Below are 27858 nucleotides of genomic sequence, written 5' to 3' on the forward strand. Positions count from 1 at the left end.
ATTGCCTCTGGTGTTGCTTCACACAGAAAACCAGAGAATTCACATTGTGAGCAATATGTTTAATAGGATGGATTTGATTTAAATCATGATTTAAATCACAGTTTAAATCACTAGTCAAAAGGCTTTATTTAAATCAATTCTATTTAAATCATAATTTTTAAAGAGCAACTGTCATCTCTGTCCTGCAGCGGCTCCTCCTCTGACCTGCTGTTGACTCACTGACAGTCCCAATATTGCAGAATATATAGCTTCATGCTACATAACTAAGCTCCATTTCATGCTGAATAAACTAAATTATTAATGTATCTTAAATAGAAATTTTTACTCCAAAGGCATTTTATTAAAATAAATTTGATAAAAATAAAAAAAATCCAATTTAAAATTTAAAAATCTGATCTTTTTTAAAAAGTTTTTTTTAAAAAAATCAATTTTTATCCACCCTGGTTTAACATATCAGCACCATAATTGGAACAAGGGAAATCTTTTCATCTCCGCTGCTACAAGGCTAAGGCACTTCTTCCAGTATCACATCTAATTTTGTTCAAATTTGACCAGACAAAGACCGGTCAAAACCAGGTGGTTTAGTAGAGAGATCATTAATGATCGGGCCACAAGAAAGTATCTTGGACAATTCCATATCCAGGCATTCTCTGGGTTAAACTGGATAGATATTAAGTCAATAGCTGTTTCCAAGCTTGCCTCTTGGGTTTCAATGTTGTGATGGGCTGTGCATTGTCCTAGAGAATAGGGAGGACCTTGTTCAGCATCCTTGACCATAGCCAAATGAGAGCTTGTTGATGTCTAATGTTGAGTGATATGATATTGCTAAGTACAAGTAACTAGTACATAGGAATGGGATGCAATATACCAGAGAGGATACGCATTGTCTAGCAGAGTTGGACATCAAACATTTCGGTGTGGGTGCTATTACTGTACATGCTGACACAATTCAACTATGTAATAAATCAAAGCCAAGGAGCTTAGAAGGTTAGCATCAGATGTTCCTGCCAGTCTGTTCAGTAAATAATTGTGACTTTTCAGTTTTGCAACTGTTTTTTCCAGGTGTTGCTGGAAGGTTAGTGATCTCTCCAGTGTTACCCCCGTACTTCAGGGTATTTCAGGGAATTGTTATATTATAAAATACTGTAATTTGTATAGCTATTGCTAAGGTGGAGTATGGCTACTTCTCCTGTGCGCTGCTTGGAGAGTCCAAGCTCTGGGATTTCCTCAGGCTGGTTGGCCAGTGACTTAAATTTTACAAAAATTATTCTAATAGCTACAGTTATTACCCTCTTCCTCTCTAATTGACTTGAACTTAATCAAAAAACTATTCCAAACACCGCGCGACAGCCAGAGGCTACTCCGTGGAGCAGGATAGCTCCGGAGCTCTTAATTGCTGCAATTGCAAGTGCAGCAGCTCTGCTTTAACTAAATCAGCCCTTTGAGGAGTTAGCAACAGGAATCAGCAGAAAGCAGCACCGGAGGATCTTTTTGGCTCTTAAAGGAAAAGCGTGAGTTGGGCGAGCGGCTCCAGCGCTCATAAACCACATTGCTGGTTTGGCGCTTGTAATTGGTGGTTGGGCTTGGGGACTGTTGTGTCTGTTCTGCGCCATTTTGTTTGCTGCTGACTCATTGTAATTGCGCAGGGGGCTATTGGAGCTGCCTCAAGCCTAAAATTACAGCAGTTGTAATTGCGCTTGCAAACTGTAGTGTCGGTTTGGCACTTTTATTACTAAAATTGGAGACAGAGAAGTAATATTGAATCAGTTGCTATTCAAGTGCCCTTGTAATTAAAATCTGCTTATTCATTCAAGATAGTGGATCGCAGTTCAGCTCACATTAAAGATACTGCAGCCTCATCTTCCAGGAAAATGATGTCTTCTGATCAAAGTAAGGCAATCAATGCACTTGTTGGGCATTCCACTAGATCCAAGGCTTCCACTTCCATAGCTGCTGATAAAGATGCAGAATTTAGGCAAAAAGCCCTAGAAAGGCAATTTGCTAAAGCCAAAAAGCAGGCAGAAACCTCTACAAGCTCAAGGCCCCTCCCAAGCCAGCCTGAGGCCAATATTTCTCTGGATCAGGGCAGCTCTTCTTCTGCACAACCTGAGGATAAATTAAACTGGTCTCCAGACCCAATTCAGGATTCCCCAGAAGAAATTATTGATTGTGCTGAGAATGCCATTCCCTTATCTAGTCAAGACACATCAGACCAGGTGGCCATTTCAGCCCTCAGAAAGGCAGCTCCCTCACCACATTCACTCCTACAGTGGCAGGGCTCCGCCCTGAGGAGAGCCAGAACCCTGTCCTTTCTCAGGAACTTTGCCACATCCTGGCCAGACCATTGCACAGGGCATTGATTCAGCCCTTCTAAGGAGGGGCATACCTGCTCCCACTTCCAGCGGGACTACACCCAATATGCCTCATGGTCAGCCTGACAGATCTTATTCTCATGCTCTTCATTCACCACATGAGTATCAGGGCAGTGAGGTTTCCTACACTGGCGAGGAGGAAGACCTTGCAGAGTTTGAGCTATCTGAAGATGAAGGTAGATCACCTGACAAACCGGCATTCACTGGTCTTTTTAATCCCAGCATGTTTAAAACCTTACTATACAAGGCCAAAACTTACTGCAAACTTAGGGGTGGCATCTGGGGCATCGGGGCGCTTTATTGAGCAGGACCCCAGCACCCGTCTTTTCACTGAACCAGTAACTACTCAAGAGGTTGTTCCTTCCCCAAAATTGTTTCTAGATATTATTCGAAAGCAATGGAACCAACCTGGGTCCTTGTCCAATCCCAATGGATTGGACAAGAAGATATATACCGTAGAGCAAGAAGTGGAGGATATGCTTAAAGTACCGGCTATAGATGCTCCCTTTGCCAATCTGGCCTCTTCAAATATTCTTCCATCAGACTCAGCTGAGGGGTTAAAAACCGAGGATAGGAAAGCAGAGATGTCACTTTGTAAAACACATCAAGCAGCTGCCTGGGCAATTAGATCAGCCACAGCAGCATCCTTTTTTAATAGAACATCTCTTCTGTGGCTACACCAGATGCAAGCACGTGCACCACCAGGGGATGTCAGATTACATCAGGACATCAACAAATTGGTAGCGGCTGCAGAATATTCTGCAGATGCTACCCTTAACGCTGCCAAATTTGCTTCCAGGGCGTTGGCATCTAATGTTACATCCAAATGTGTGCTATGGCTTCGCCATTGGCAAGCCGATATGAAATCCAAATGGAAGCTGGGGTCAGCTACCTTCCAAGACGGCAACCTTTTCGGCCAGGTGCTAGACCCCATTTTAGTGGAGACCAAGGACAAACGGAAGGTGCTTCCGCTTTCACATAGAAGGGCTGACAGGAGATACTCCCCCTTTTATCACAGGCAGTCCTTTCGTGGGCCTGAGGGCGGTTACTCCGCCCCCTCCTCCTCCTCCTCCTCCCAGAGGACCTACCTTTCCCCCACCAATCGTTCCCAGGATAGAGCCTTGTTCAGGGTCAGGCCCCGACAGTCTCAGTCACAGAGACCCTTTCGAGGAGATAGCGGTAGACCCTACCGCAGATTCAAGTGACTCTCAGTCGGGGGTTCTCAGCCGTCTCTTGTTGTTCGCTGCCCAATGGGAACTAACCACAACCGATGCCTGGGCTCTGCAAACAGTCAGGCTCGGTCTCACCCTAGAATTCTCTTCCATCCCACCAAGGAGATTCATCTCCTGCACTCTACCCAGAGACACCACCAAGAGGTCTCTGATGGAGGCTGAGATCCACCACCTGCTCTCCATACAGGCCATAGAACCGGTACCTGTACAACAGCGGGGTCTCGGCTTCAATTCTCTTTCTGGTCCAGAAAAAATCCTGGGGCAACAGGGGAATCTTAGATCTCAAAAGACTCAATATGCACATAAAATACAAGTGCTTCAAGATGCAATCCCTAACCACCATACTAAATTGCATCAGACAAGGGGATCTGCTCACATCCATAGATCTCAAAGAAGCCTACTTGCATATACCAATTTGGATCTCACACAGGAAATATCTCAGATTCTGCTACGCAGGACAACACTTTCAATACAGATCCCTCTCCTTCGGTCTCTCCTCTGCTCCCAGAACCTTTACCAAGCTCCTGGATGTTGTGGCGGCCCATCTTCGAATCCGCCCCATCAGGCTCCAATGTTACCTAGACGATATTTTGATCCGATCGTCATCCCTCAGACAGGCAAGGCACGATCTCTCAGAGACGATACACACACTTCAGATCCATGGGTTTTCAGTAAATCTGGAAAAGAGCCAGTTGACTCCCTCTCACAGTATTCTACACTTAGGGGCACACATAGATTCATTCAGCTGTCAGGTATTCCTATCATCAGAACGTCACGCCAGCTTACGAGCCAGGATACAGCAGGTCAGGTTATCCCGATCAGTGTCTCTAGCAGTATTGTCCCAGCTGTTAGGAAAGATGATTTCCTGTCTTGCCATAGTCCCTTGGGCAAGGCTACATTCTCGGACCCTTGCAATGGTTTCTATTACCGAGCCAACGAGCAGACAACAGCCATTCCACGACCAGGGTACGAGTGCCATGCAACGTCCTACGATCATTGGACTGGTGGATGTCGCCTTCCCTAGAGAAAGGCTGTATCTTCAAGGATCCTCCTCGATTAATGCTGACCTCAGATGCCAGCCTATTCGGTTGGGGAGCTCACTTGGACTCCCAGATGGACTAGGGCAGATGGTCTCCACAAGATCTGTTACACGACATCAACTGGCTGGAGTTGAGAGCTGCCCATCTAGCTCTGCGCCACTTACACCAATCGCTAAGGAACCATCATGTGTTGCTGTTGACCGACAACATCACCGCCAAGGCACACGTGAACAGACAAGGGGGCTCCCGATCCAAGGTTCTGATGTCCGAAGCGGCGAGTCTGGGCCCCTGGGCGGAATCTCATCTCCTTTCCCTTCAGGCGGAGCATATCTCAGGAGCGAACAACGAACAAGCAGACTGGCTGAACAGATCAACCATTGACCAATCAGAATGGCGTCTCCACCCAGACCTTTTCCACCAACTGACAACCAGATTCGGCCCACCATGCGTGGACCTGTTCGCCACTCCCAGGAACAATCAATTACCACGATTCTTTTCCCGTTTTCTGACACCAGGAGCCGAAGCAACTGATGCCCTCAGAGCGCCCTGGCCTCAAGGGCTCCTCTATGCTTTTCCTCCAATCCCACTCCTTCCGAGGGTCATCCAGAAACTTCTGGACGAGGAGGCGGAGATTCTCCTGGTGGCACCACACTGGCTCAGGAGGCCGTGGTTTGCAGACCTAGTGGCACTGTCGGTATCACGCCCTTGGCGGATTCTGCCAGACAGGATTTCCCTCAGCCAGGGGGCCATCCTTCATCCCGAGCCACAATGGCTTCAACTAGCCGTCTGGCATTTGAGAGGGAAATCCTGAAAGGTTCCAGATTCTCAAGTGAAGTCATTTCCATCATCCAGGCTTCTCGCCGCCCATCTACTACCAGGGTATACGAAGCCACGTGGTCAGCATTTTCTCGTTGGTGCTGCAGTTCGCACATAATGCCTACCCTAGCTTCTATTCCAGATATTCTGAGCTTCCTCCATTCAGGCTTTAAGCAGGGGCTTTCTACCAACACACTCCGCAGGCAGGTGGCTGCTTTGGCAACCATAGTGCATTCTGAGGGCTCCACCACCCTCTCTCAACATCCAAAGGTGAGGAGTTTCCTGAAAGGCGCCTCCAATTTACGACCTCCTACCATACATAGATATCCCTCCTGGGAGCTGCATCTTGTTCTACAAGCGCTCACATCCCCTCCATTCGAGCCTTTGGGGTCCGCCAGTCTCAAGATTCTTACCTTCAAAGTCTCATTTCTAATAGCAATTACATCAGCGAGAAGGATCTCCGAGATGGCTGCTCTATCGGTGCGCAAGGACTTATGTATTTTCTACCCCGACAGAGTAATTCTCCGACTGAATCCAACCTTCGTGCCCAAAATCAATTCATGGTTTCACAGGGCACAGGAGGTCGTTCTACCGAACTTTTGCCCCAATCCTACACATTCCAGGGAATGACGTTGGCACACTCTAGATGTCTGTCGGGCACTTCGCAAGTACATTGACAGAACCGCATCTTTCAGAAAAACTGAATCTCTTTTTGTATCATTTCAGCCCAGTTCCTTGGGAAAGAAAGTAACTCCATCCACAATTGCAAGGTGGCTCAAGGCTTGCATCGCAATGGCCTACGAGCACCAAGATAGACCACTTCCAAGGCACATTACAGCACATTCCACCCGCAGCGCTGCTACCATGGCAGCTTGGGCCACACGGGCTTCCATTCTAGAAATTTGCAGGTCGGCCACTTGGGTCTCCCCTACCACTTTCATCTGGAACTACAAACTGGACACGTTTGCCTCCGCCGAAGCTTCCTTCGGGAGAAGAGTCCTTCAGCAGGTTCTACCCGATGAAAGGTCCCTGGACTGCTTGGACTCCCACCCTAGGGATATTTAGCTTGGGTATATCCCAGAGCTTGGACTCTCCAAGCAGCGCACAGGAGAAGGAACATTGGAACTTATCTGAATGTTCGTTCTCTGTGCACTGCAGGAGAGTCCAACCCCTCCCTAGTAGTCTCCTTTAGTCTCCCCCAACCTTGGGGTCCTTATCCATCATTGGGGCTACGTCATCTCCAGACCTCTTCGTCAAAACACTGAAGGATCATGGGAGGAAGAGGCGTGGCTATGCAAATTCAACCCAGTCACTGGCCAACCAGCCTGAGGAAATCCCAGAGCTTGGACTCTCCTGCAGCGCACAGAGAACAAACATTCAGGTAAGTTCCAATGTTCCTTTTGTTTTTGTTAGGCTTGGTTGGAGGCACCATTTTTTAAAGTAGTCATCCAGGTTTTGGAGATGTTGAGAAAGAATGTCTTCTGCATCACTGAAGTTGGTTCGTTGAACTGTGAGGTTGATATTTCCGTGAAATAGTTTCAGGCAGATTATGAATGTAAAAAGAACAGAGGATAGCACTGATCCTTCTGGAAATCCAGTTTATGAAATCTGCTTCTATTGAATTCTGTGAAAACTTGAAATAAACTGTTACTCAACATGCTGTCAGTCCAGGCAATGGTGTTTACAACAAGGTACAACCTTTATTAATTTGAAGAGAAGTCTTATCATCATCATCATAGGTTGCCAAGAGGTCAAGAAAAATAGAGAAATTTTTCATTTTCCTTTGGAATCCATTCTCCAGATAGAAAGTTAATGCAAAGACTTGATCGCTACAGTCTTGTTTGGGACAAAATCCAGCTTGTTCAACTTGGATTACAAGGTTGTTCTGTTTAACACAAGTCTTTCTAAATGTTTGTAGAGAAGAGAAGAGCAATTGGCCTGTAACTTTGGGGAACTTTTGGGTCCTTCTGTGATTTCAAAATTGCAATAATTTTAATCTTCTTGAAGATAGGAGATAGCCATCCTGAGTATAGCATGGAATTAAAAAAGGAGGCAAGCCAGCATTTAATTGCTGGTCCACAGTAATTCTTGGTACATGCCATCAAATCCTATAGCTTTACTTTTTTGTAAAGAATCCAGCCCTCTGCACTTCTGGTGTAAATGCGTGTTGAGTATAAAGCATGGTGGAAGATCATGCTTCAGTAATCTAAATTCAGATCTAATTCGTCTAGTGAATTTTTTATGTCTTGTGTTCTTGAACTAAAGATGAATTGGTTAACTATGGATTCCACACTGATGATAGAAAGTTTTCTCAATGGTATAGATGATGAATCCAATTTTCGGATGAGGAACCAGGCTTTCCTACTAGAGTGGGTAAAGTTCAGATTTTCTACAATCTTCGATCATTTCTCTTTTCTGGCTCTGTCCAGATATTTTGGCAATTTGATTGCTTTCTCTGGATTACTGTCCTGTTCAAACTCGCTGCACAATTGATTTATCTCCTCACTCCATCCAGGAATGTAATCTTTATGGTGGCCTCTAGGAATGTTCCTTTTAACCACAGATTTAATTAAGCCAACAAACCTGTCCCAGTTCTTAGAGACTGCTTGATCCATCCAATATTAGCATCAGTTCGCTTGGCATAAGTATTCCAATCTGTTTTCTGGAAGTTCCAATGAGATTTAGGAGTAGACCTGGGATCTGGAGTTCTATTCTGTAGATTATAGGCCTGTGCTGACTGTGAAACAGTCAAAAGATAGTGTTGGTAAATACTGCTTGAATATTAGCAAATTTTCTGCATCATTCTGAAAAAAATCATATTATTTCTCTTATTTAATATATACTTGAGGCTTTTGTGAGAGTTCATGGGGTTTGGAGCCCACTAGCACCAGTACATGAATGACATTAGCAGTATTTCTGTTTCCTGCAAATTCAGGGATGGGTGTTCAAATTGTAAAGGATTGGATCTAGTAGAATAAACTGTGGAGAAAATGAATTATTGTTTGTTATGGATTTGCTGGACTTCTGAATAGGCTTGCATCAATCTGAGAATAGATATTCCTGGATTTAGCATTAATGCTGGACAACCAAGTAATATCTGTGGAAGAAAGCCGTTTTATTAATTTAGATTGATAAACAGTTATACCAAGAGAGATACCAGGGATCAGTGTCACATTATTTTTGTAATTGATTCTGTAATTGTTTTTCTGAGATTCAGAAAGCAATATGGTCCTTAGATCATGAAGTAAATTGATGCTGTTTTCAATGGCAATTGGAACCTGGATTGTTGTTACTAAACAGTGTGGTCATAAAGCACAATATCATGTTTAGTGACAGCATGTCAGGTTTAGTGCTGCCAAAAAGCACAATGCCAACATTTAATAACTGAAATCCTGGCATTCCCTGTCGCTGCCTGCATGGATCATTAAGTGAGAAGAAGTGGGAGGTAAAGAACATGGGAAATGGGAGAACGCTCTGAGCAGGTGCTGGGGAGCAATGGCAGCGGGTGGGCTCTGTGAAAAGGGTACTATAGAGTATAGTATAGGAATTTATAAGGGGGCCCTGGGAGAAAAACTGGGAATGATTTATGAGAGCGAATTGTTCCCTACTGACTACTTGATTGACTTCTCTTCTGGGAAGCTTGTAGGAAGTTTGTAAATGGTTATCATGTGACTGCAGTTTGCTGCATTGTAATTGCAAAATGGGTACCTGGGACATGCCATGGTGATGCTGCAGCATCTGCAATTTGTAAACCTTTTTCAGTTCTGTCATACTTTTGAATGAACTCTGAATGAGTAATTATAATTTAAGGATTACCTGTAATAGTTTGGGCTGGCTTTATAGAACTAACATAGTTTTACCTTAGGACACTTTTCTCTTAGATGTTTGTGAGGGATGATATTAAGAATTCAGTGTTCAAATATCTCCCACCTGACAGAGTTGTGTTTGAGAATGTTAATATACCGCTGAAGAAATTTTTACTTTCCTGTATATAGCGATAATGGAGGCAATAAGTGAGCACAAACGCAAAAAATAAAAGTAATTTTATTTCTATGCACTTCTGCAACTTATGAAGATCCCTTTTTAATTCTGTCTTTCATACCAGTCTGGTTATATTGAACTAATTAGTACAGGCTAGTTCTGTTGATCTTTTTAAAAACATTTTTGGGGAGTATTATAATTTGAAAAAGACACACACACACACACATACACACACACACACACACACGCACACAAGGATAAAGTAATTGTGATATGCTTTAGAATCAAGACTAAATAATTAAAATATGTAGTTACTATGGCTTGAAACTCCTTAAACAACAAAATTTATTTTATCTTTTCAATACAGGAAATGAATCTGTGACAATATCCCCAACAGGAACTCTTTTATTCCAAAATTTTAAATCTTACATGAGTGGAATTTACACATGTTCTCTAGTGTTTAAGCCTACTACTGAACAAGAAGAAAAAAGCTATTTAATTAAATACGTTATTTACGGTAAGACGAATAACTCTTTTTTTGTTTTTCAATATTTAGGTTTTTTTGCCAAAATTATATAATGAAATTTACTACATGTTTAAATATGTTGCTGTAATTAATCTGTAACCAGCTAAATCAGAATTTAGAAGGTATTTACTCTTGGTAATATGCATTAATATTAATATTATATTAATATGCAGAATATATGCATATAGATTTTCCTGTAGTTTTTTTCCTCCTTTTCTTCTTTAAAAAGGTAGCAAGAACTCTAATTAAGTAGTAAACTCTGAGAAAATAGAAAAATAACATCTAAATAATAGCTCAACTATTGAGGATAAGTGGAATGTTCAGCTTAAGGCCCTGTTTAACTTCTTGGAGTAAAACTGAATTCCAGAATTTTAACTCACACGCCTCGACTGGAGACCTAGTGGTCGTCTGGGATAGGGCGCTGGAGCTCTGGATCGGGTCATGCCTTTGCGGACTCTGACCCGGCGCCTATCTCATCTGGCTCCTTGGTTTACTGAGGAGCTAAGAGAGATGAAGCGCCGGAAAAGATGCCTAGAGAGCAGTTGGAGGGCCAGCCTTTCTGAATCCAACTGGACACTGGTAAGATCTCATATTAAGAATTACCTAGTGGCGATAAAAGCAGCAAAATGTAATTATATTGCTGCTCTTATTGCGTCATCAGATAATCGCCCAGCAGCCCTGTTTAGTGTGACCCGCTCCCTGCTCCACCAGGGAGCGCGGGAGGACCCCTTGGAGGGTAAAGCTGAGGACTTTGTACAGTATCTGTATGACAAAATCACTTAGATTCAGGAAGACCTGGACTCCAACTGGGTATTTTCAGGAGGGGTGACTGAGGCAGGTCTTGAGAATATTATCTGGGATGAGTTTGATCCTGTGACTCCTGAGGACGTGGACAGGATTCTGGGCAGACTGAACGTGACCACATTTTTGTTGGACCCATGTCCCTCCTGGTTAGTGCTGGCTTCCCAGGAGGTGACGCGAGGCTGGCTCCAGGGGATTATAAATGCTTTGTTGGGTGAGCGTGACTTCCCCGCCACCTTGAAAGTGGCGGTGGTGAGGCCTCTCCTCAAGAAGCCTTCCCTGGACCCGGCAGTGTTGGCAAGTTATTGTCCAGTCTCCAACCTTCGCTTTGTGGCGAAGGTTGTTGAGAGAGTGGTTGCGCGACAGCTCCCCCAGCACCTGGATGAAACGACGTATCAGGATCCATACCAGTCGGGCTTCAGGCCTGGGTACAGCACGGAAACGGCATTGGTCGCTTTGGTTGATGATCTCTGGAGGGCTCGGGACAGGGGTTGCTCCTCTGTCCTGGTCCTATTAGATCTCTCAGTGGCTTTTGATACCATCGACCATGGTATCATGCTGCACCGGTTGGAAGAGTTAGGGGTGGGGGGCACTGTGTTGCGGTGGTTCTCCTCCTTTCTCTCCAGCCGGTTGCAGTCTGTGTTGGCAGGGGGGCAGAGGTCGACCCTGAGGCCCCTCATATGTGGGGTTCCACAAGGATCGGTCCTCTCGCTCCTTTTGTTCAACATTTATGTAAAGCCGCTGGGTGAGATCATCCGTGGTTTCAGGGTGAAATACCACCAGTACGCTGACGACACTCAGCTGTACATCTCCACCCCGGACCACCCCAACAATGCCCTTGAAGTGATGTCCTAGTGCCTGGAGGCCGTACGGATCTGGATGGGGAGAAACAGGCCCAGGCTCAACCCATCCAAGATCGAGTGGCTATGGTTTCCGACGTCCCGATATAGTCAGTTGGCGCCATCAGTGACTATTGGGGGCGAATCGCTGGCCCCCACCCCCACGGATAGGGCTCGCAACTTGGGCGTCCTCCTGGATTCACGGCTGTCTTTAGAAGAGCATTTGACGGCCATGACCGGGAGGATTTTTCATCAGGTTCACTTGATTCGCCAGTTGCACCCCTTTCTGGATCAGGACTCTTTACTCACGGTCACTCATGCCCTCGTCACTTCCTGCCTGGACTATTGCAACACTCTCTACATGGGGCTCCCCTTGAGGAGCACCCGGAGGCTCCAACTGGCGCACAGTGTGGCCGCGCGGGTGGTTATGGGAGCAACATGGCGTTCCCATTTAACACCTCTCCTGCGCGAGCTGCACTGGCTCCCGGTGGTCTTCCGGGTGCGCTTCAAGGTTTTGTTTACCACTTTTAGAGCGCTCCATGGCTTAGGACCTGGTTACCTATGGGACCGCCTGCTGCCACCAATAGCCTCCCACCAGCCGGTACACTCATAGAGAGGGGCTCCTCCGGGTGCCGTCAGCCAAACAATGTCGAATGGCGGCCCCCATTTGACAAGGGGGAGAGCCTTCTCTGAGGGGGCACCTACTATCTGGAATGAGCTCCCCCCAGAGATACGGAGGATCCCGGATCTGTGCATCTTCCGCCACGCTCTTAAGACCTTTTTATTCCATCAGTCTGGCCTGGCCTAATCTTTTCCCTTTTTAAAATGTAAATTTTAATCTGTTTTAAATTATTGGGGTGTTTTAAATCTGTCTTGGGCCAAAATTGTTTAATTCGGTTTTACTTTGTTTTTAAATTTTGTATTTATGTGTTTTATCTGTGGCTGTTCACCGCCCTGAGTCCTTCGGGAGTAGGGCGATATATAAATCAAATAAAATCTAAATCTAAATCAGGTATCCTGTGATCCAGAGTTTTCTCCCAACTTTGGATCAAAGTATGGTAATTTCTTTGCTTTTGCAAATGTTTCAGTATCCATTCCTTGAAGCCATGGCCTTAAAACATGCATGATTTCAGTCTTTGCTGACACTGGCTTCACTGCCATTGATAGTTAAGTACATTTTAGATATTGAGAAATATTTTGGAGAAAAAAATAATGCTGCCTCCCTGATAAAACATTTCCTAAGTAGTTTGAGTTCATGCATTTTGTTTAATGTGTGTTGTGCTGTTCCTCCTTTTGTGAGGAAGGGTAGACTGGCCAACTGGCACTCACAGTTGCCATTCTCATTTCTATGGTTGTAGAATGAAAAATAAAGGAAAGTCTAGTATGAAGTTGTCAACTTTGAAATAAAATTTGGGCATTCTATTTAGGATTGCATGGTATTATAAACATAATGCATTCTAAAATCAAACTACCTTTCTTTAAAATATTTTCCCTTTGGAGTATTACTTAGAAAATATTTTTATTCTATACTAAAAAATTAAGAAATCACAGCTAAACTTTGTTTTGTGGTTGGATTCATATAGAATGACCTTAGGCAATAAACCATAATATGAATATGTTATTTGTTTGCAGTTTCTTCTTTAAGCTGCCCCTTTTCCAAAAGCTTGTAGCTTATTGGTGTTGAGGTATATTTCAAATATTTTCTTATTATATCTGAACAACTAAATTAGTTTAATTCCTCTCCTCAGACTTTCAGATTTTAGTTAGTAAAGATGAATTAAATTATAGTTTATGTCAGCCCAACTTGGTTAATGAAATCAAGTCCACAGAACATCTAAAACTAGTTTTATTGAGATTGGTTATATTGTAAAAACAATGTTCTGCAAGTTTGAGTATATAGTGCTTTCTCCCCTTTCTTATACTGTAGTGAATTAAGGAGGTATCTCTGACCCACTTCTAAACATTATCTGGACATAGTGGATTTATTACTTGTTGCCTTGACAGCAGAGAATACATATCTCTGTCAAGGTCCCCTATAATACTTTCTACAGATTCTGGATTGGGATAAAAATGGAAATTGTAGTTTAAATAAACTATGAATCAAACGGTGTATTGAAAGGTAACAAAATAGATTTAAACGAGGCCTAAGCCTTAAAATATTGTATTTTGATCATGATATAATCTGATTTTTTTTATTAATATTTTTGTATGTATGCATGGGTTGAATTGATCCAACTGATACTTCCTTTGTTTTAAGTTAAATGTTATTGAGCCCTAATTATTTTAAAATAATATATCAATGATTGTTAATTAATAGTGCAAAAAGTATCTTAATTTCTCAGAAACACTTAATTATTTATACATTAGGATTAGGATTATTTGCTGAGATAGCACTTTCTTTTTTTTACATATGCTGTAGAATAGGCATCCCCAACCCACAGCCCACAATGGGCCTTGAGCCCTTCAGAACTGGGCTACGGAAGTGGCAGGTGAGCATGTGCAAGTGGATGCATCTTCTCTTGTGTGAATGGCAGGCAAGCACAAGAGTACTCCATTTGCACAAGTGGCAGGTGCACCTGCTTGCCACTTATACAAATGGAATTGTGCATGAGCACTTGCCCACCTCTCATGTGGAACCATCCCCTTTCTCCCCCAGCTCCTCTGCAAAGCTGGAAAGGTTGAGGAACTCTGCTGTAGAGACTATTTGTTATGTAAAGTTATTTCTTGAATTTAGGTCTTGCTTTGGGCAAATTGGGGCAATGCCGTTGCAGAGGGATTAAGATGCTGGCCTTGTTAGCTGGAAAAGCTAGCAGCCCAGATTTGAGACCAGAGTGCCATGCAACAGGATGAGTCCCCTCCTTGCCAACCTAGCTGTTTGAAAGCATGCAAATGCGAGTAGATAAATAGGTACCACTTTGGTGGGAAGGAAACAGTGCTCCATGATATAATGCTGGTCACATGACTGCAGAAATGTCTTCTAATAGCACTGGCTCAATGGTCTTGAAACTGAGATGAGCACTCTATAGTTGGTAATGACTAGTGGAGTAAAATAATTTCTTTAGGTTTACTTTATTTTTGGCCAATTGATAACCTAAGAAATATTATCTATTATTAGGGATTACAGTGAAATTAAGCTCCTCTGCAGCAGAATAATTAAGTAGATCTTTCTTTTTGGGAAATTAGAGTATCATTTGGGGAAATTAGAGCATCTATGCTCATTGAGCCATTTTTTAAGCAATTTTTGAAAGGGGGGGCAATTTTTAATTTCTTTGGTTCTGGTAAAACATTGCTTAGAAGAAATACACGGATAAGCTAAATCAGGCATTATTTATTATTTATTTTATTCTCCAGTATTTATGAAAATACTTGAATTTGCTGCTGTAAAATTGGCTACTAAGAGGGAATTAACAATTACAGTTGAAAGAAAAGAAAGAACTAACAATTACAGATTGAAGAAAAATACTGTAACATGTGACATATTGATAGAGGTTTTTTTTGAACAATGGATCCAGAAGATTATTTTTATAATTGTTAGAAGAAAAAGAAGTAATATATAGTTGATTTATTTGATCAAATTTAAAATAAATATATTGTTATCTAGACTAATCCTAAATGGATTCCTACTGAGATCAGGACTGAAATGCTTTATGGATTTGTTTATAGATAAAAAATCAGATACGGGAAGAAGAGATTATTTGTTGCATGTTAAGAGAAAGTGTTAGATTACTAAAATTGCCTATACTTGTTAGGAAGATGGAAAGTCATTTCTATATATATTTCTCTTTTTATAGTATAGTATAGTTTATTTTTTTCTTTTCTATTTATCTATTTTTCTTTGTTTTCTATATCTTCTACTTTTTTATTCTATTTTTTCAGCATGTAGTGGTTTTTGCTGTTGAAATTATACCCTAATAAAATTTTATATATATAATATATGAATTGTGTGAATGTACTCTTTGTAGTTATTTATCTATATTTGGTTCTTTTCTCTAATTTGAAAATATTCTTGCCTTGTTTTAATGGGGTATGCTACTATTAATGAATACGAATGTGGCAACCCTATTTCCCCTAAGCCCTTTTTGAATTATATGAATCTTTTCCTATGAAAACAGTAGTAGTAGCTTATTGACTGATTAACCTTGCGACCTTATCAATAAAATAAAATACAAAATCTAATTCCAGAATAAAGTAGATAGGAGAAAATACAATGATAAAATACGTATGTTGTTATGCAAGGAGTCAGTAATTAAATTAATCTCCCTTAAATGGCATGTCAATTTGTTTAATGTACCAGGTTCTTGGGAAGTTCCTTAATTATAAATTTAGCAGTTTTGTATACAATATGTACATTTGAGCCCACGAGGAAACATGACAGTCTATGGTTGAGGTCCCAATGGCTATTCTTTCCAATATCAAACCTACTGGGTGAATATAATTTATTAGTTGAATAAAATATTATAAATATTTTCAATGGTTTGGGTACTGCATATTCAGATTCTCTCATAATATGGGAAGTGGTGGAAACATCTATTTTTTGGCCATAAAGTTCAGCAACATAGGCCATTCTCAAAAAAAATTGTTACACTCACTGACAAAAGTAGTTGAAAAGTAGTTTTATTTTTAATCAGCCAACTTAAAGATCTGTTTTTAGCCAGAAATCCTCCCTTTTTATCGTTACAGCATATCTTTGAGGAAGACAGTGAGTTTTAATGTCTAATCATCTTCATATTTCTATGTCTAAATTATTTTTCAGTCTTGATCTGCCTACTCTTAAGCCAAGTAATTTCACTAATATACAATCCATGATAATAAGAAGTAAATTAAGAAAATTAAATGTCTAGATTTCAACTTCAAAAATGCATGAGTTATTTGTAATCAAAAATTCTTTACTCTTGTGATTCTTGAACAATGGTTTGGGGATGTAACCACAGAGTCAGGTAGTGCATTCCAGGCATTTACCATTCTGTTGCTGAAGTTGTATTTTCTGCAGTTGAGTTTGGAACGGTTTACCTTGAGTTTGTATCTATTGTGTGCTTGTGTATTATTGCATTTGAAGCTGAAGTAGTCATTGACAGGTAGGACATTGTAGCAGATAATTTTGTGTACTACGCTTGGGTCAGACCAAAGGTGGTTTAGTTCTAAGTTGTCTAAGACCAAAATTTCAAGCCTGGTGGCATAAGGAGCAGAGGAGTGGAGGACTCTTGTGAAATACCTCTGGACTCGCTCAATTGTATTAATGTCATATATACAGTGCGGATTCCAGGCAGATGAGCTATATTTGAGAATTGGTCTAGCAAAGGTTTTTGTATGACTTAGTTTGCAGTACAATATTACCCAAGAAGCAGTTTCGCAAGATTAGGTTAACTACTCTTAATGCCTTTTTGGCAATGCTGTTACAGAGGGCTCTGGCGCTTAGATCATTTGAAATGAGTACTCCAAGGTCCTTAACAGAGTGAGGGCCGTCTACGAGGTCAAATCTGCCTAGCTTGTATTTTATGTACTGATTTTTTTTGCCAATGTGTAAAACAGAGCATTTCTTGGTTGAGATTTGGAATTGCCAATTGTTTGACCATTCTGAAACATAGTCAAGGTCTCTTTATAGGGCAGCAGCATTGTTGGAGGTGTTGAATAGTTTTATGTTATCAGCGAAGAGAATGCAGTTGCTTATAATATGATCGCAAAGGTCATTTATGTGAAGTATAAAGAGTGTGGGTCCTAAAACGCTGCATTGGGGGACACCGCTGTTAACAGATGCAGAGTTTGATAGGGCACACCTATCAAACAAGTATTTTGACTACTTGTTGTCTATTTGACACGAATACAGTTATCCACTTATATAGGGATCCGGAAATGCCATAAGATTTTAGTTTTAACAGTAGTTTGTCATGTACCACTGAATCAAAGGCTTTTCAGAAGTCTATGTAAATTACGTCTGTTGCTTTACCCTGGTCAAGTTGGGTAGTCCGCATGTTTTTGCAGTGTAGGAATTGCAGATTATAGGAAAAAAATTTCCTGAAACCAAACTGCTTGTTAGTAAGTTGTTTGTCTCTAACTGGAGGGTAATGGATTGGTTTATGATTGATTCCATGACTTTGCAGTTGACGCAACACAGTGAGATTGGTCTGTAATTTTCAACTAGGCTGGGCTCACCCTTTTTGAAGATAGGGATGACTGTGGCTAGTGACCAGAGGTTGGGCAAGAAGCTGGTTCTGAAAGATATTTCATAGATTATGCTTAGAGGTTCTGATATGGCAATGGAAAGCTTTTTTAAGAAGTAGACACATAATCCATCAGGGCAATAGATAGAGATGGTTTTAGGCTGTGTAGTTTTTGACAGAAGTTGGATAAAAGTTTATCTGCTGTTCAAAAGAAAAAGATCCCACAGGAGAATTCCAACTACTTGAGGATACCTAAAGTAGCAGTTTAGTTCCTGAATGTAATATTCTAGAAGATTGTATTTTTTCTCCTTTGGTGCAATGAATTCTTGTTTTTTTTAAAAAATTCAGTAGTTTTAGTCTTAATTTTGGTATCTAGCTTTTGTTTGAATCTAAACTTTTTTTTCCTGCAGCTTATTCTGATCCTGACTTTTACTATGAGTTTACAGCACGGTATCACTCAGCTCCCTGCAATAGTATCTATAATAGTTCTTTTGAAAAGAAGCTGCTTCAGATATTGGTCAAGCTTGTTGTGGAGCTAGGCTGTGAGATTTCATTGCAAAAGTCTGAATGCCATCATGTAAAAATGCAGAGAGCCGGAATGCAAAATGAGCTATTCTTCACTTTTAAAGGTAAGACTAGTTTGAAAAGTTGTTCATGGAGGCATGTTTTTCATGATATGTTGAAAACTATTTTTGTATTAAAGGTCTGACAGAAGTTACATGAAAAGTAATTGAGATATTAATTAATCATATATAATGAAATAATTTTGACAGTTTGCTGATTTAGTAAATGACCAGGTCATTTTAATTATATTTTAAGAAAGTATATTATGAATGAAATAATGATTTTAGTAGATCCCTATTATTCAGTTTTTTTTCCCTTTGTAGATATTTTCAGTAATAAAACATAATTCGGTATTACTTAATAATGGAACAGTAGTTCTCTAAAATGTTGATGTATTTAGAACGCAATGAACAGTTATATGCACAGATTTATTATTGACCATATTGTAAGCCATTAATTCAAATTTATTGTGGCATAAACTTCTGTAGATTACAGTCCATCGTCAAATCTGTGAAATTTGAAGGTTGCAAGGAAATAAGTTGGTAAATACACATTTTAAAAAGTATAGGCTTTGACAGCCTGGAATTGAAATACAAGTGATTCTAATTATTGGCAGATGTTCCATTTAAGTCTAATAACAGCAGATAAGACCTTTAAAAAATACACTTGACCCATCCAGGAAATCCTATTTTGTGGGGTAATAAAAGTGTGGCAATGATGACAAATATGAGTATTCATATAAGCAGTAAATATATTTTGTGGTCTTTATATAACTACACATTCTCTTATTCTTTCAGTCTAAAACTTCCTCCTTTGTACCATATCAAGTCACATCATAGGTCTGTTTAGACCAATACTGTGTGCTGCAAAACATTCTAGACAACAAGACTCTCTTCTTTAAAAAGAGGTCTTGATATTCAATTTAAAAACTGACTTAATTTATGTATTTTATGTCAGAGGTCTAATTAATCACATATTCTAAAACAGATTATTCATTGCATCGTTTACATATACACTGAATATAAAAATAAAATTTGGTGATGCAGCGTACTTTTCCATTATATGTGTAAGAGGATTAAATTCCTTAATCAATTATTTAAAAATTCACTGTTAAATAGATGCCATAGTGGCTTGAGAACATCTTAGTGATCTTGACAGATCTCTAAAATTTTAAGTTGCATGGATCAAATTAGTACTTAGATGGGGGACTTACAGAAAATCTAGTATTGCAGAGTAATGTGAAATGTTGAAAAATATCTTGGAAAATTGCATTGACATAACTACTAAAATGTTGCCAAGAAAACAATATGGATATCTAGTCAGCAAGAGTTAAAGTTGACTCAAAGGAATCTTTTATCCTTTAAATTCATAGTTAATTTCCTTTAGAAAACAAGACTATTTATATTGTATAGTTTCCCTCCTATAGCTGAACATTTTTACAGTTTCTTCTCTAGAAACATCAAAAGGCAAAAGTGTGTGTCAGAGCAGTGTATGTGATGTATCGAGAAGATTACGAAAGGTAATATAAATCTTTCAGAAAAGAAATGAAATTCATAATGCACTTGTTTCTTGTTTATCTTTCAAAAAGTAAATGAACAGCTTTAATATTCTTTTTGTGTAAGTTGTAAAATAAAGGTTGGGTTAAAAAGAATGAGAATGTATTTATTATCAAAGAATATGGAATGAAATAGAGGTTCATGCAGCAAGTTCAGTTCCTTAAGTTTTGTCAAACCAATTAACAACAATACTAAAAAAATTAGCCTCATTTCAAAAATAGTGATCAGTATACAAAATTATTAAACTTTGTTCCAACTTGGTGATGGTTATGCATACATTTTGTTGGTTTATTCTGTGAAAATTGTGGGCATCCATTAATAAAAGAATATTAAATTCTGCTTTAGTATATTAACATCTTTCCATTGCTAACATAGAATACTTATCCTTGTAAGAAGTGAAAAGGGAAAAAGGAAGATATTTCTTCATTTCGGGCTTAAAAATGTATGTTCATTCAACTGCTTTTTTAATCTATGCTGTCCAGAATATATTGTTTGCCTTCTTTAATAAAGAACTAAAGAAGTGGATCAGTGAAATGTTGTGGATATAGTATACTAAATGCTGTACATATGGTATACTTAGAATTGCGGGGTCTAAGTATACTATAAGTGTAATGCATTTGACAAAGTACACCACAACTTATTTCTTGGTAAGATACAACAATGTGAGATAGATAGTATCATCACCAGATGGTTTCACAATTGGCTGACCAACCACAACTCCACATCTGGTCTTCAATGGAATTACATCTATGTGGAGGGAAGCATGCAGTAAGGTTCCTCAAGGTTCTGTCTTGGGCCCAGTGTTCTTTAATATCTTCATAAATGATGTAGATGAGGCGGTAGAAGGAGGACTCATTAAATTTGCAGATGACACTAACCTGAGTGAAATTGTTAATACTTTAGATGATAGACTGAAGACTTAGAAGGACCTTGACAGATTTGAGCAATAGGCCCTAAGATGCAATTCAGGTTTGAGAAGAGTAGGGTCCTGAAAAAAAACAAATATTCAGATATAGAATAGGCAGTACTATAATACTTGTGAGAGAGATTTATATGTCCTAGAGGACTACCACTTGAGCATGAGCTAACAGATTGCTATAGCTGCCAAAAAAGGCAATGCAGTCTTAGGCTACATCAATAGAGGAATACATACATCAAGATCACAAAAAGTGATAATACTGCTCTATATTGCACTAATGAGGCCACACTTGGGTATACTATGTCCAGTTCTAGTTGTCGTGATAAAAAAGATGATGAGGCCCCCAAAAAGAGTACAGAGAAGAGCATCAAAGTTGACAAGAGATCTGGAGGTACCTCTTAACTGTATGATAAATGATTAAGGGAAATAAGTATGTCTAGTCTAATGAAGAGGAGGATTGGTGTCAGACCTGCCCCAAATCTAACTCTGCCCCAGATCCTAGACTCCATTTGGTTGAAATAATAGGTACTTTTACTAGGGTAGAATGGTTGCAAGGCAAGTAAGGTGGGATCTGAAGAATTTTGCACAAAGAACCAGATCTTTCCTTCCCTCCTAATCTACCTCCCTTGAGTCAGTCACCAGTGTCCAATAGCAAGTTGTTTGGATGTTTTGGGAACTGTTTGATAGTGGACAGTCAATCTGCTCATTTTCAGGCCAGTTGTTCTTGAAGTCTGGAGCAAACTGGCACAAGCACCTCGTTATACTGAACCCTGTCAATTTCCCCCTCTCTCCTCCTTCTGGTTTTCACCCTGGCTCTAACCCACATTCCATAGCTCCTCTCCCTCCTGTCCTTTGATATCAGAATGCAGGCAGAAGCATGGTCCGAGGTGCTGAAGATGGCAGACCTGACATTCTTCCCCCCTGAACAGGAATGTTAGTCCTGGAAAAGAAAAAGAGACAAAGTGGGGAGGGGGGAATATAGGCATCAGCCTGGTTTGTCCAGGTATTTGGAGTGGAATTTTTTCAGCATTGACATGATAGGCATCAACACATTCAGTTTCTGATAGGAGAAAATGCTTCCAGGCAACAAGATATTAGATTTTCCCTCTTATGTGTGCAAGAGTCCAGAATGTTCTTAACCTCAAAAATATTGTGCACCGTCAATGAAGATAGGAGATGGAGGTGATGGTTCAGTAGGACACAATGGAGAGGTGTTTGCAGGCTTAAGCAGGTTGCAATGAAATGCCAAGTGAATGCATCTTAGCGATTTTGCGAATTCTAGTTGGACAGTAAATAAGTTTATGATGTATTTGGGATCCAGTTTTTTTGGAAGGGTGGCTTGATTGAAGATACTTAGTGGATAGGTAGATTAGATTTCCTATTATAAATTCTTTCGGTGGAGAGCATTTTTGTCCACTTGGCTTTTTGTGTGTGCCTACTGCGCATCAGCTAATGTTTATGAACAACAGACCAGGAGTTTTGAAGTTGGGCCACCCATTCTGCCAGAGAGGTTACATTAGGTTTAGGTTTAGGTAATTTGGGCATGGTTACAAAGTCTTGGCCTGAAGCCACTTTGAATGGCTCAAACCCGGTGCTGCTGTCGAAGGAATTGTTGCAGGCTACTTCTGCAAAGGCAAGCAGATCAACTCAGTTGTCTTATTGCTAATTGATATAGCACCTGAGGTATTTGTAATACAGAATTTGTACATTCACAGGATCCATTAGTTTCTGGATGATGAGAGGAGCTAAGGCCCTGGGAGGTTCCCAGGAGTTTAAAGGACTCTTGCCAGAACCGAGGGGTAAAATAAACTCCCCAATCTGAGATAATGTATTAGGAACACCATGTAAGCAACAGATGTGCTGAATAAACAGTTTATCAAGCATGCTGAAGGGATTTTGTGATGGGGCACAAAGTGTATTTGTTTAGAGAAAAGGTTGGTTATGACCCAAATGATATTGCCAACGCTTTCAGGGAGTTCAACTGTAAAGTCCATGGATATTTCTTTCCATGAGACTTGGGGTTTAACTACGCCAAATAGTTGGATTAGGGTTAGGATCAGGATCAGGATCAGGGTTAGGGTTAGAGGAGGAGGAGTCCTTGTTTTTCCCCTGGCACCATTTTGCTGAGGTACACATGGGGCAGCTGGCTTTGTCCTTTTTTCAAAGATGGTCATCAGAATTGATGCTTTACCAGGTGTAAAATTTTTACAAACCCAAAATGACTTCCACTTTTAGCATCATGGTCCTTTGTTTTGTTTTTTTAATTCATGTTTTATTCACAGTTTTCCTTTCACACCATACACATTTTGTGGACAGTGTATTGACTGGGTCAATGTCCTTTTTAAACAATGTTAACAATAATAGTACAAATAAGTATACACAATCCTAATCTTCCAACATCACCATGACTGCCCATTTGGAAGTTGACCCCAGAAGGCTTCTCCTCCCAGTCTTCTTTCTTCCTGACACCTAGGGACAACCTGGGCTTTGGCTGCTTGTCACAGGCTTTCAGTTCCACAAGCTACTCAGAATGATTTCTTCTGCTTTGGGTCTGGCTGCTGCTTTGGCCGAGGTTTTTCCCTCCTCCTGTTAGCTGTTGTGAGTTAACATTGTGTGCATGGTCTCCATGGTAGAGGGTGTCTCTGGGTTGACCAATTTTGTAGATTCACCTAACGTCAGACCTGCCCCAAATCTAATGCTAGGAAAGAATGACCGAAGACTCAATTTGATTGAAGTCATTTACTACAGTACTTGATTGCAAAGCAAGTAAGGTGGAATCTGAAAAATTCCAATGCAAAGCATGAGATTTTTCCTTCCCTCCTGGTCCACCTCCTTTGAGCCAGTCATCAGTGCCCAATAGCAAGGCTTATGGATGTTTTGGGAACCATTTTATGGTGGGCAGTCTATCCATTCATTCTCAAGTTGTCCTTGAAGTCTGGAGCAAACTGATATAAGCACCTGATTATTCTCATCCCTGTCAATTTCCTCCTGCCTCCTTTCTTCTATTCTCACTCTGGCTCTAACCCACATTCCATAGTCCCCCTCCCTCTTGTCCTTTGATGTCAGGATGCTGGCAGAAGCACAGTCAGAAGTGCTGAAGCTGGCAGACCAGACAATTGGGGTGACATAGGTATCTTCCAGTATTTGAGGGACTTCATAAAAAAAGTTGATCAATTTATTCTTCAGAGTATCTGAGGGCAGGACAAAGAACAATAGGTGGAAGCTCCTTAAAGAGACACTTTCAAGAAAAATTGGACATCCATTCATTGAAGATGGTATAAAGAATTCTGCTAACAGATAAGAATTTCTCAGCCTAGTGTTGGACTAGAAGATCTCCAGTCATAGGATTCTATATAGATAAATAATCTTCCATGACTCCCTCTAGACCAGGAGTCTCCAATCCCCAGTACGTGGACCGGCACCGGGCCATGGCATGCTAGAAACCGGGCTGCACAACCAAGTGAAACTGCATAAGCGGGTTGCAGGCAGGCAGTGTGCAGGCAGCATGCCCCTGTGGTCCGCGGTAAAACCTCGCCACGGAACCAGTCCTTGGTGTGCAAAAGGTTGGGGACCACTGCTCTAATCATTTTAGGAGATTGTCTTTTATGGAAACCAGGAGAGAGAAAAAATACTAAGGCAAGAACAATGATTTGAGTATATTTTTTTCCATTTAGTTCTTATAAAACATGTATCCACCTCTGAAAGAAAAGAAATTGAAAGAGAAATTGGGAGAAATTTGATGGCATCAAATGATTGGAGAGGTGTATTTAATTATCCTCACCTTTGCTTGTCTGTAGTTATTTGAATAGTAGGCCAAACTAAGAAATTTGGTCCATCAGGTTTTGATAATTGGAACTAAGGTTAAGATATCTCTCTGAACCATCATAAACATTTACTATCTTGACACACAGATCCTGTAACAGAATCAAGAAGTTTGAATGGGCCACTTAGGCCATTCAGTCCAAACTGCTACTCATTATAGAACCTAAATTAAAACATCAGAAAACATGGCTGTTTAGTTTTTTCTTTAACACAACCAATGTGTCTACCACATCTTCGGGCATTTGTTTTGTAAAAATGCTTTAGGTAGGAAGTTTTTCTAATCTGTATTTCTAATACCCTGCAACTTACTGTATATTCAGTATTATACATCCTGCATTCTGGAATGTGAAATGACAAATTTCTTTGATATCCTTTCAAGTGTTTAAAGAGTGCTTTTATATTTCTCCCCTCCAAACACACACATTTTTACTCAAACGTGAACAAACATAACTCCTTCAACTGTTTTTCTTAAAATATAGTTTTTAAACTATATGCTGCTCTGAACCAGCATGTCACAAGTCATTCTCTAGTCATGTATAAGAATATTTATTCATTGTATATTGCAATAAATACATTAACCAAGGTTAAACAGTTAATATTATTGATACAATTTGTATTTTTTATGTAAGTACCAGTAAGAAAAGAAGTAAATAAGAAAAATGCTGATTTTTATCTTTATCAAGAAAGTAATTTCTTTTTACTTTAGGCAAAAGACCTCATAGAGAAATTCTTTAGCCAACAAGTTGAAGTTCTTGGTAAAAGAACAGCACCACTACCTGAAATATACTACATTGAAGGCACTCTGCAAATGGTGTGGATTAATCGCTGTTCTCCAGGTTATGGAATCAATTCTCTACTACATTCGGATTGCCCTAATTGTTGTGGTAGGTTGGGAGGATAACAATTTCCATTATAAACACAGACTACAAAAATATTTTTAGAGGAATTATCTGATTAATTTTTTATTACAACAGAGTTACTATATTTATTGCTTCTGATAAATTTGGTTATTATTTCTTATGGTTTGATTGTATAATTCATGGTGAATATCTTGAAAATGGAATATAGCTGCAAATGAGTTGGTTACTAAGATAGACTAACTTGTTGGCATTTGTTCATTGTGATGCATAGAAATTGATTCAGTCCTAGTATAAAATCAAATTTAAATCAAAATATTGTGATTGCCATTATGATTTGGACTGTACTTATCTTTTCTAGAATAGATGATAATTACTCTAAAGAATTGGAGTTAAAGACTTCTTAGGGGCTCCCTTTTGTGAAAGCAAAGTTTAAAAGACTACTTGTGCTTTCTTGAGTCTGTAATGGAGTTCTGGTTTCAATAAGCAGACAATCTGCAATCACTATATTTGGGGATATCTCCCTTGTACCAAACTTTAAACGCTACTGAATTAAAAGGGAGAAGGCTTGATACTATTGGATGAAAACTCTATGTTCCTAATGTTTTATCTCTGAATCAGAAAAAATAAAGTCAGCTTAGTTATGAGTTGAATCCTTCTTGTGATGAAAATCTTACTTTTTTTCTTCTTCATCAATACAAGCAATAGAATATTGAAGCTTTTCATGCCCAAATCACAATATTGCAAAGTGGTGGATTAATATTGCTTGCTACTCTGCATATTATGCTCCTAATCCATGGCAATTTCCAGTGCTTTGAGATTAGACACTTGACTCCGATCCACAGATTTTACAACACAGTCTTTGAACTATGCTTTTAAAAGCATAGTTTTAAAAAAACTATGCTTTTTTTAAAAAAGAGTTCCTTACTTAATTTATAGCCTTTTTAAAAAATAAATACAACAAAGTATTATGAAAAGTGTATTTCATATTTAAATGTCTATTAACTCAGTGTATTAAGGAAGAAATAACAAATCACATAAACATCTTACATGAATCAAATTAATTTATCCACACAATAACTTAAAATATTAAATAGTAACCTTCAGTGCAACATATACAGAAGAAAAAAGTGTAACTTTGGCAAAAAATAAAACTTAAGTTTGGCTATGGACCAAACTAAACTTAAATTGTGAAAAAGGACAAAATGTTAACTTGGAGTCAACATACAGAATGCGTAAGATTTAGTGGCTGATAATTCAGCATAATTCAAATGCACTTAAGATGAAAAATGGGTTCTTTTGCTTTAGCAGAAATCTTTCATTTGAGAATTTTAAACCATTTTTCTTCCCCAAAGCCTTTATACTTCTACTGTCATCTTAGTGTCGATCAATTCCATAAATTTGTGTCGCATTAGATTAAACAATTGCTAGTTGAAAGGGTGCCATAGATTTTACAATATACTCTTAGTCTAGAACTGAAAACATGCTCTTTCAGGGAAATATTCAATAGATAATGAGGAAATATTTTGTTCTGGAGCAAGAACAATTTCCTGTACTCTTGAAGATGAACTACCAATCCAGTTAATCCCATTGCTTTTTTTGTTAATTAATAATCCATTCCAATTATTTAGATAGAAGTCTCTGTTTTATTTTTGTGGAATTGGGCAGAGTTTCTTTCATGTGATATATATCACAATAGAAAGTTGAGTCCTATTGATAATAACCTCTGGCTATTATTTAGAATTCATTTTCTGTAGAAGGAGTAGCACAACCTGGGGTGGAGTTAAAATAAGGATCAGCCTAGATTCCCTCCTTAGCCACAAGAGAACTAAGTTCTACCTCTCTTGAATTGATCCTTATCTAATGGTTAGAATCTAGTTGGGGTTAGGTAAGGGTCATTGGAATTCAAGGGAGGATTTAGTTCTCTTTAGTTAGGAGGATTGGATTTAGTTCACTTGTGGCTATGTAGGGATTCTGGATTCATCCCTTTTTTAACTCTGCCCCCAGGTTCTGCTAATCCTCCTATATTTTCTCCCTCCTATGAGAGTTGACTCCATCTCTTTTCATTCTCTTATGTGTGAGATAAAAGTCTTCTGTCAAGTATGGTTGAAGTTTTCTTTTGGGTTTTTACCATGCCAAGAACAATGGCCTCCAACTTGCATTGAACTTTCAAGATCAATATATAAGTATATGTTTTTAATTCTGTTTGTCTCATCTGAACCTTTAATACTTTCTGAGTGCTTTCTGTTTGGTCTTCAATCTGAAGATGTTGCTTTATGGCAGAATTAAATGCCAATTTCCTGTCTTATGAAAGAATTTTAGAAATGGATGACAGTTATTATTCATTAGTGCTATGAGCTGGTGAAATATTCTTG

At 39.6% G+C, this 27858-nt stretch overlaps 2 protein-coding genes across 5 annotated transcripts in view; both read left to right on the forward strand.

Annotated features, from left to right (window-relative positions):
• ZPBP (zona pellucida binding protein) overlaps positions 1-27858 on the forward strand; it is a 55871-nt gene that overhangs the window by 20634 nt on the left and 7379 nt on the right. For all 4 annotated transcript variants that reach the window (XM_034416425.3, XM_034416426.3, XM_087892359.1 and 1 more), the window contains 4 exons: positions 9809-9958; positions 18176-18394; positions 19772-19848; positions 25333-25510. In XM_034416425.3, coding sequence (XP_034272316.1) covers positions 9809-9958; positions 18176-18394; positions 19772-19848; positions 25333-25510 — 624 coding nt within the window. The remainder of the gene's footprint in view (positions 1-9808; positions 9959-18175; positions 18395-19771; positions 19849-25332; positions 25511-27858) is intronic.
• On the forward strand, positions 5035-6090 carry LOC148114141 (uncharacterized). Its single transcript, XM_087891571.1, has 2 exons — positions 5035-5100; positions 5242-6090. Exons 1-2 carry the CDS (start codon positions 5035-5037, stop codon positions 6088-6090), a joined length of 915 nt encoding a protein of 304 aa, XP_087747697.1.

Source organism: Pantherophis guttatus, chromosome 4 (genome assembly GCF_059756535.1).
Source record: "Pantherophis guttatus breed Tessera chromosome 4, ASM5975653v1, whole genome shotgun sequence".
Taxonomy (NCBI): Eukaryota; Metazoa; Chordata; class Lepidosauria; order Squamata; family Colubridae; genus Pantherophis; species Pantherophis guttatus.

Excerpts from the sequence above, each read along its gene's own strand:
- LOC148114141 (XM_087891571.1), top strand. The coding sequence starts at position 5,035 with ATGGCGTCTCCACCCAGACCTTTTCCACCAACTGACAACCAGATTCGG. Across the intron at positions 5,101-5,241 it reads GGCCCACCATGCGTGGACCT|GGTCATCCAGAAACTTCTGG; the intron begins GTTCGCCACTCC and ends ACTCCTTCCGAG.